This window comes from Vombatus ursinus, unplaced genomic scaffold, assembly GCF_900497805.2.
Source record: "Vombatus ursinus unplaced genomic scaffold, bare-nosed wombat genome assembly UNPS02014959.1, whole genome shotgun sequence".
Lineage (NCBI taxonomy): Eukaryota > Metazoa > Chordata > Mammalia > Diprotodontia > Vombatidae > Vombatus > Vombatus ursinus.
In genome coordinates this window covers 9,009,668-9,019,363 of record NW_020954737.1, presented here as the reverse complement: position 1 = coordinate 9,019,363, position 9,696 = coordinate 9,009,668, and the positions used below count along the sequence as shown (strand labels likewise).

General features: G+C 40.0%; 1 protein-coding gene across 1 annotated transcript; it reads right to left on the bottom strand.

The window, feature by feature from the left end:
- Positions 1-2,050: 2,050 nt before the first annotated feature.
- Positions 2,051-7,138, bottom strand: LOC114030417 (lactotransferrin-like). The gene is made up of 4 exons (XM_027845224.1): positions 7,009-7,138; positions 5,228-5,412; positions 4,021-4,204; positions 2,051-2,296 (listed from the first exon to the last, which is right to left on the bottom strand). The coding sequence occupies exons 1-4, from the start codon at positions 7,121-7,123 to the stop codon at positions 2,262-2,264; spliced, it is 519 nt and encodes a 172-aa protein (XP_027701025.1). The 5' UTR covers positions 7,124-7,138; the 3' UTR covers positions 2,051-2,261.
- Positions 7,139-9,696: the final 2,558 nt, after the last annotated feature.

Genomic DNA, 9,696 nt, shown 5'->3' with positions numbered 1-9,696 from the left:
TTGACATGATGTCACTCTCAGGACATCATTGTAATATTTATTCTCTCATTAATTGTTAACCAATCAGAGTTGATTGCCACCCTTGGGAACACCCCTTTTCCAAAGGGTATATAAGCCATGAGCCCACTGCCATGATTGTCTTTGGCATTCAGGAATACTACTGGCCCATTTATTAAAAATGATGGCATTGTTCATAAAATGATTAAATTACCCAGAAATTATGTCTCAAATTTTTTAAACACCATAGTAAGGAGCAGGGGAGGGGGGGGAGGAGGAGAGGGAGAGGACATCTGTAGACACAATAAGCCAGGATGTTTAGAAAGTCCAGAGCAAGGTCTTGAGTCTGCAGCTGTTGCTTAAGATCACCTTTGAGCTGTTTGGTTTTTGGCAGCAACAGGGATCTCCAAATTCACCTTGAGTTTACTCACAAAAGATCAAGTATGTCTAGCAGGTTTGGGCTTCAGAAGTCTTTTTGATTGGCTAGTTATTGTATTAACTGACATGTTGGTATAGTCATTATAGAGCCCAGGTGAATAGAGGAAAGGTATAGTATTTAGAAAATAACACAGGAGTTTGGCAAGGTTGGAAATTGATGGTCCTTGTACATCTCTAAGATTGCACAGTAAGCCTTTTTATCCTGTGTCTCACACTTAATGTGTTTTTTCCTGTACTTGATATATCTAACTTATGATATCACAACAGAGACATCTTCCCTGCATTTTTCTCCTCTTTCAAGCACCATGTCCTTTGCCCTCTTCAGAGTATCTGCCTAGAGTCATAGGTGTGAAGGAGGGTGTGAAATGATCCAAATGGGGTGGTAGTAGCCTCAAGTGCATTTGGGGGGCATTGGATAAAAATAAGGGAGTGGTGGAAGCTTAAGGAAAGGAGAAGATAAGAAAATTTTGAAAAATCATTCATAACTGTTTCATCTGTTATATAACAGTTAAAGTCACAGTGATAACATTATTTTCCAAATAAACATACAAAATGCAAGTTATAACCAATCAGTGGTCAAGTCCACCACAGGTCTTAACAAGCCAGTGTTGGCAGGTGAGCATGTTGTACATTGTCAGGAAGTCCAGCATGCATCAGCAGTAACATGTGCATGTAATGACTTGTTTACAAAATGATACCATACAGTTACATGATGCAATATTGAGTCATCAAAATTTCAGTGCAGAACAAACACAAATTTACAAAAAAATTATTAAATTTAAGATGTATCTTTTTTAAAAATTTTGCTTTTTTAAATGATGCAAATTTCAAAACAGTTAAAGGGTTAAAAAAAATAGATTCCCAGGGGGGCACTGAGTAATTTTTTTAAGGGGGCAGCAAGCTAATAAGTTTGGGAACCTCTGGCCTAGACCCTCTCAGCAGAAACTACTGATTGGTTCTCACTTAGGTGACTTGACTAGGATGCTGCCCCTGGTACCGTCAGAGAACAAGAAGAATCAGGGGTGTGCTGAAGTCAGCTTTTACTGAGCCAATTGTTAAATTTTCACTGTGAGCATTTATGTCTCTCAGAAATCAGTAAATGCTACAGATCAGGGCTTGATTTTTATTTTGTTGATTTCTAGTCTTAAGAAAGTGATGATGAAAATGTTAATAATACAGATGGAACTTAAAAGTATGTTCTGTGTTTTCAGGGAGCCTGTTGTTAAACATTGACCAGGATACCCCAACATCTGTGGAAACTTAAGGAGGGATCTAGCTATAAAGCATATTTTATTCCAGGTCCAGTGTTGCAGAGAACAGCAAGACATAGTGAATAAAAGCTGGCCTCAGCCTGAAAGAGCTAGTTTTATTTCTGCTCCTTGCTAGGTAACCCCGAACAAGCCAAGCTCTCAGTGTCTCTGGACCACTCTTAAGCCTGTAGCTGACTGAACAGGAGCTGGTCTACACTGGTAGTGTTAGTTTCCTTAGTGAGAGCTCCTTGTACCAATGAAATCACGTATCTAGTCTAAAACAAAATTGGAATTGCAATATGGCAGAGCAATCTAGAAAGAAAAAAGCATGAGATGTGAAGGAAAGTTAATGTAAAGACACAGAATCACTGACATTCTTCCACTTTATTTATTGTTCAGATGACAGCAGGGAAGTGGGAAGGTTGAAGACATTATTCCCCTCTAGGGTCATCTGTTAAAAGGAGGTAAGAAGGAGGTCCCCACCACACTGGGCGGTCCGGAAAGAGAACAGCAAAGACCAGTACAGCATTCTGGTGGCTAGTCCCTCATGGGAGGAAGTCTCACTTTCCTGGCTTTCTAGAATTTGTGAAATTCACAGACAGGCAGGAGAGCTGTGGGGAAAAAAATGGGATGGACAGTTATTTGGACTCTGCCAGCTATTTGCTAAAAACAATTCTGCTCCCACCCTTCTGCAACATGTAAAACAACAGAATACTAGAAATTATAGTCAAGGAAGAGAAAGCCTAGAAACAATTCTCCCTCACCCATCTCTTAATGGGATTAGGTACCTGCCTTGGCCACACGCTCCCTTTTCAACTTAGCTACCAAGAGTGCCCTTATCCAGCCTCATACCCACAAAATCAGAGCCTTCCAAATGGCTGTTTATTAGTTTCCTATTATGATATCTTCCTGTGTCTGTTTCTTATTTATTCTGATGTCACTCACACACACACACACACACACACACACACACACACACACATTTTTAGGGCTGGATGGGAGCCAGAAAGGTCATCTAGTCCAGCTTTTGCTTTGTGTAGAGCTCTCCTCAAGCTCCAAGCCACTGGAGCTGCCTCCTGTGAGCCAGAGTCAGTGATTCCAGCCTGAGCAGAGGTTGTAGAGGGCCTGGGAAGAGTTGGGGATGCAAAAGCTATGGGGTTCCAGAGCTTCCTGCAAGTGGAAACTTGCAGGGACACTTCTTCCCATGTGCATTGAACTTTCTTGGCAAACATCCCTTTTTCTCTTGGGTGCCCCAAAGACAAACCAGTCCACTTTCTTTTCTCTTCTGAATCAAACTCCCTTCCTTTCCCTGGGTCAACTATATTGTAGCACATAGCTCTTTTGAATTCTCTAAGACTTATTTTTTTTCTTGTTGACAAAGTGGTGAGGAGAGGAGCAGAAAAGAAAAGGAGGCTTCCCTCTTGTACCCCTTCACCCTTCTTTCTTTTCTATTTCTCTACAGAGGGAAGGGAGCAAGCATTTATTAAGTGCCTACTTCGTATCAGGCCCTTTACAAATACTAGCTCATTTGATCCTCACAACAACTTTGGGAGGCAGATGCTATTATGATCCCCTGTTGAGGAAATTGAGTCAGACAGAGGTTAAACAAATTGCCCAGGGTCATACAGCTAGTAAGTGTTTGAGGCCAGATTTGAACTCAGGTCTTCCTGACTTGCCTGGCAATCTGTCCACTGCATAACCTAGACAGCATTTTTTTCTATAAGAAAAGACAGTCACACACTTAGGTACAAATGGTAGCTCTTTGAGGAGAGTCATTTGAATTTTAAAGTCAAGCCATTCTCAGACTCTCCCTTTGTACTTTTGGGGAGAGGGACAGTCGGAGGAGTTGAGGAGTGGGATCTTGGATGGGCCCAAAGGTTGTGATGAGTAAGGAGATGGATTTTTCTGATTGGTTTTTGATTTTCTTTGTATCCAAAGCTCTTAGTAGAGTGTCTGGCACATAATTATAAATGTTTAATGAATGTTTCTTGACACAACTGAAGTTATTCTCTTCTACCCTCCTCTTCACCACTAGCCCTGTTGCCATGGATTATATCCAGGACCAACTAATGCTGAAAAGAGAAGAAAAGGGCCAACAGCAAGCTGAAGGGAGTCCCTGTGGTCACCATCCAGTCCTCCACATGACTGTTTATTAGAGACAGTCAGACAGAAGTTGAGTACCATTTAATTAGTTTTTGTCTCTTCAACACCTTGGACAGTGCTGGACCCATAGCAGATAACTCAATATTTTTCAGACATTATGATTCCTGTGTTCCTAACAAGTCCATTTAGTTGTTTGCTCCCTGTTTCCCCCATAACGTTTCCATCTACTTACGGGAAATTGAGCATTTCTTGAGAGAGCCAACAGCTGTGACATACTCTTGTCCTAAGAATCTTTCATAAGTGATGTCATCTGGGAGTTTTGCCAAGCACTCAGTGTTGTCCTTGAACAGGAGGTTTTTGGTTTTGGGGAGGATAGTAAAAGTTTCTCGATCATTCCCATAAGTTCCAAACCGACTCTGGGTTAAAGAGACAGATACATTATCAGCAGACATCCAGGAAAAAATGGGAGAAAAATGGTTTGCTCAGGATCAGCTTTAGAGGAAGCTTCAAAGCAACTGAAATTGACCCCTGGTGTTTTTATTTTTACCTTGTCAACATTCTCCCTTCCTAACATGATCAACACCACCTCTACCATCCATCAAAACTTACTTCTCTTCTATATGTTCTCCTTAGAGCCTTGTTTTGACAGCTATGCTACTGTCTTCTCAGATGCTGAAGGATTTCCACTTAACATACTACCCTACTGAAGGGAAATTTAAAACAGCTTTCCTAAATATAATATACCTTTATCTAAAGGAATAATTTGTAGGATCTGGGGCAGCATGTCATCCAAGTGGGAGAGCAGAGGGGTTTTCAGGATCCCCCTTCAATCAAACAATTAGGCAGCAGCTACCTGTTCCGTCAATATACAAGTAAAGACCTTCCCTGGAATGCTCATTTAGTTTGCCATTCTTGTGATATCTTGAATTCAGAGACAATGTCTTTTTCACAGTGCCCAGTGCTGTGCTAAGTTCTACCAGTGCTATTTCTGACTATTTTAATTTTAATTTTAAAAAGGCAAATCAGCAAAAACAAAACCAAATCTATTTCTCATAACTTGTACCCAGGTCATTTGACAAACCAATTACATATACCATCATTCTCACCTCTATAAAGGAAAGAACTAAGTGAAATAGGGTGAGTATAGGTAATCTCCCAACAAGCTCAGGAAGAAACAGAGATTGAAAAACTTCATACCCCTCTGTTCTTGGGTCAGAAAACTCACTTACAGAGGGTTACATAGGGGTCTTGTATGTTCTTCCTTTCTTTCTACTTAGAGATTCACAACAGAGCAATAGCATTAACATATGACTACAACCAATGACCTCCTTCCAGATTTAAGTAGAAACAAGATTAAGTGATTGGGTTCTGGACCCTATGGACTGATTCAAGTCCAATTAAGTAAGGAAAAGGGATGGCAGGCCCTGAAATATACAGACCTGTTGATTCAATAGCACCTGGCGAACTAACAGTGCCTTATCTTTCCGTGAGATCACAGCATGGTTTGGTGCCTTGGCCAGATGACATTCTGGTGCTTTGTTCACTTCCTTCTTGCTTCCATCTAAACATAACAACTCAAAGCCTTTACTTTCCAGGTTTGCTGCCCAGGCTTCTGTATTCTTTCCTGAAATGAGAATGAAAGTGACTATCAACAGCAGCCATTTTGACTTTGGCTAGTTGTTAATCCATAGGCTATCATCCATATAATTATGAGTACCTAGGGATTTAATTTGTTGCTTTATAAAATCTATACATCTATGCCATGGTGATGTAGGAAATGAAGAAAAAATCTGCTGCCCCTCCCCCCCCCGGAAGAGAGTTCAACTTCAGATTCCATGACCAATCATTCATCCTCTCCTGACCACCTCCACCCATCACACTTTTTCTTGAGGTTCAAACCAAACCTCTGGTTTCAAGGCTAAGGAGAATGTAATTTGGTCTTCTGTTTCCAAATACCTCTTAGTATTAATGGAAAAAGACAAAAAACTTGAACCTTCTGACTACTTCCCAGACATTTAGCACTAGCTTCTATACCTCGCTTGCCAGGTTCCCCTTGGGGATGAAATTCTTTGGGGAGTCAATTCTGAAAGCTGTTTCACAGATTTTCAAAGAATACCCTATGTCTCATATATTAGCACACTCATGTGAATAGATTTCAACATCAGCCTTTTCATTTTTTTAATCTATCCCTCATCATGCTGCTGGAGGAGAAGTGATGGACAGTGAAAAGAGTGCTCTGGACTTGGAGTCTGGGGACCCAGATTCAAATCCTGACCTCTATCTGTAATAACCTCTGTGGTCTTAAGCACGATGTGGAACTCCTTTGGGCCTGTTTCCTCATCAGTAAAAGGAAGGAGTTTGACTAGATGATAAGCTCTGAGGTCCCTTCTAGCTCTAAATCTATGTTCCTTTGGTCCCTGAAAGAATTCATTTATTCATTCAAATGGTTTTGACCATCATGTGAATGGTCGACCACCTCTGTGCAGAAGACTAGCTAGTCTTCATGCCAGGCAAGGACCGTTATTGTCTCCCACTATTCCTTCATGTGAGTCTGGGCTCTACCCAAAATCAACCTGTCATTGTCTCTTCCATAGGCTTCATGTTTTTATACTTCCCTCATTCTACTCTGACAGTTTTTCTCCTGTAGGGAATGAATCATAGGGATGCTACTGATTGCATCACGGTCTGAGACACAATTGTTGAATGTCTCACATTAAACTATCATACTGTAAACTGCAAGAGATCTGGGCCTGAATCTTATCTATGCTTTATACATAATTGAATACTGTAGCTCAAAGGAACCTAAGAAAGTAACTAATATCCAGCCCTTTCCTTTTACAATTTAGGGAACTAAAATCTTGAGAGGAGGACTGCCAAATGCCCAATAAGTAATGCCATGATTCGAACTCAGGACTAATTCTAAATCAAGTGCTCTTTTCATTACAATCCACTGCTTCCCTTAGCACCTATCATAACCATATATACTCTGCATAAATATGTATACTCAATCATTCTTTGTTGAAATGAATTGTGCAAGTTTGGTATAAAGATCCACGTGCCACCCTTGGTCCTGACTTCATGGTTCACTGGAATCAAATTGTATCTGGAGCTCAGAGGGGGTCATGGATTTCCCTATGTATCTAACTCACTTTAGCAAAGGTGCTGACCCATCGGAGAGCATGACTATGTGGACAGTCAAAAATTAGAGGTAGTCACGTACCATCTACATTCTCCAGGACAGTGGTGTGTTTCACAAAAGCAACATCTCCTTTGTTCTCAACCAGGCATCTACAAGAGATGACAGACAGACAATCAACTGAAAAGCAAGTCAGCATTAAGATTCTCTTTCTTGAAGACAATCTTTGTCGGAGTCATGCACCTTTTTTTATAGGATTGTGGACATTAGAGCTGGAAGGGACCTCAGAGGTCATAGAATCTAATCTCCTCATTTTCCAGATAATTAAACTAAGGCCCAGGAAAGTCCCAAATGCTCTGACTTCGGAACCAGTGCTCTTCCTGCTGTGCCATTCTGAAACCACTATATCCATATAATCTTTCCCATGTTCTCATCAAGAATACATTTCCAGGCCAGCTAGGTGGTGCAGTGGATAGAGCTCCAACCCCCCCAGTCAGGAGGACCTGAGTTCAAATGCCGCCTCAGACACTTGACACGTACTAGCTATGTGACCCTGGGCAACTCATTTAACCCCAAATGCCTCACCAAAAAGCAAAAAAAGGAATACATTTCCATTCATTTTGTTAGTGTAACATAGTTGTCCTCATATTATCTTAGCACTGATAGAAACCTTCACTTTCTACAGAATTTTAGTGGTGCCTGTGTAATATAATCTCTCAAACAAAACTTTAACGCCAACTCTTGATGACAGCAAATAACAGAAGGCAAATTTAAAAATTTTAATTTCTATTATCAGAGCACTTTTTCCCTAAAACCTAACAGCATTGTAAACTACTTAATGAGAAGGGTGGAATTATTTGCCATTAACAAGTGTTTAAACACTGGGAAAGATTTTAATTCAATAGCTCTCTTTGTGAGATACAGTAATGTCTACTTTTTCATCTTATATAAACCAGTATGGGGAGGGGGAGGGAGAAGAAGGGGAGAGAACAAGAGGGGAGAGGGTGAATATGTTTCCATTCATCACATTTTGGCTTTCAGATTTAGAGTCTTGTCTTTAAGTTTTCTGTTTTGCTTGAGAATCATTCATAAAACTGCCATAACTATGGAATCACATTTTAAAATGTGGTAACAGAATACCCGCAGAGCATCAGTATCACTAAAAGCAAACACAAATTGGAGATGGCTATCCTCATATTTGTGTTTCTTCTCTACTTGGGATTTGATGCCAGAACTAGATTTGTGGCCTTGTTGTACCACATCAGAGTGCTTTCTTTATTAATAGTTTTGTTTTCTTGTCTCTTCAGACATCTCAATGTTATCCAAATTATCCATAATGGGACTTGGTGTATAATATTAATAGTAACAACCTACCCTAATACTGCTCACCGCTATGGTAAAGGGAAACTTCTGAATTCTGAAAGAATATAGGCAATCACAAAAGATAAAACTGATATTTTCAGTTAGATGAGTTTGAAAATCTTTTGCCTGAACACAATCAGTATAATTAGGATAAGGGAAGAGATCAATTGGATAAAAATAATCTTTGCATTTAATATCTCTAATATGGTTCTGATATCTGAGATATAGGGAACTAACACAAATATGGAAAACCAAAAGCCATTCCCCAATGAATAAGTGATAAAAGAATATGAACATATAGTCTTCAGAAGAATCACAAACCATTAATAACCTCAGATTGCTCCACAGAGAACTGAAAACAAAATAAATCAAAGCAAAATAAAACAAAAAACCTCTGAGGTTTAACTTCTCATCCAGGAAATTGGCAAAGATAACCAAAGATGAAAATATTCAATGTTGGAGGAGTTATGGGGAAACAGGTATGCTGAATCATTGTTGATGGAGCCGTGAATTTGTTCCATTCTAGAAAATAATTTAGAATTCTGCAAAGAAAATTTCTAACATGTTCTTACCCTTTGACCAAATAAAACAAAATCTTTGCAAAATATTTTATTTTTAGCCTGGTCAAGAATGACTAACAATCAAGTCATTATGCATCATGCATGATTGAGTATGATCAAAGTGGTCAGTGATTCATTACGGACCAAAAAGAAGCCAATGCTTGAGTCCCACAATCCATTTTGACCAATCATAATTAATTCATTGCATCAATTGGCTATATATTACATGAAACAATAACAACAACAACAAAAAAAAAACCTGACAGATTTATAGTTATCAAATCCAGGGGTGGGGAAGCAGTGGCCTTGAGGCCACATGAGGCCTTCTAGGTCCTTGGGTGCAGCCTTTTGACTGAGTCTAAATTTTACAGAACAAATCCTTTTTTTAAGGGGATTTGTTCTGTGAAGTTTGGATTCAGTCAGAGGGCCACACTTGAGGACCTAGAGGGCCACATGTGCCTTTGAGGCCTCAGGTTCCCCACCCCTGATCAAATTCCTCCTCTGAAACTACCTGTTTAACCTTTGGCAAATCACAACCTCCTTGTGCCTCAGTTGTCTATAAAGTGAGGAGGATAGACTACATGACTTCTAAAGTTTCTTCTGTTCCCATAGGGAACAGGATCGAAAGATCCTGTAGACCTGTCTGACATGACAACTTTTTTTTTCCCAATGAGCCCTCAACAGCAGGATGCCATGGAAAGTATGTTTGGTTAGGAAAACCTTGATTCAAAGCCTGGTTTTGTCACTTACAGCCTGTAGGACCTTGGGCAAGTCACATGACTCTCAGCCCCTCAGTTTCCTTCTCTGTAAAATAAGGGGTTGACCTTTCAGGACTCTTCTGGTATTGACA

Excerpts from the sequence above, each read along its gene's own strand:
- LOC114030417 (XM_027845224.1), bottom strand. The coding sequence starts at position 7,123 with ATGCTGACTTGCTTTTCAGTTGATTGTCTGTCTGTCATCTCTTGTAGA. Across the intron at positions 4,205-5,227 it reads AGGTGCTATTGAATCAACAG|AGTCGGTTTGGAACTTATGG; the intron begins GTCTGTATATTT and ends TCTTTAACCCAG. Across the intron at positions 2,297-4,020 it reads CAAGAAATGCTCAATTTCCC|CTCTCCTGCCTGTCTGTGAA; the intron begins GTAAGTAGATGG and ends TTTTCCCCACAG.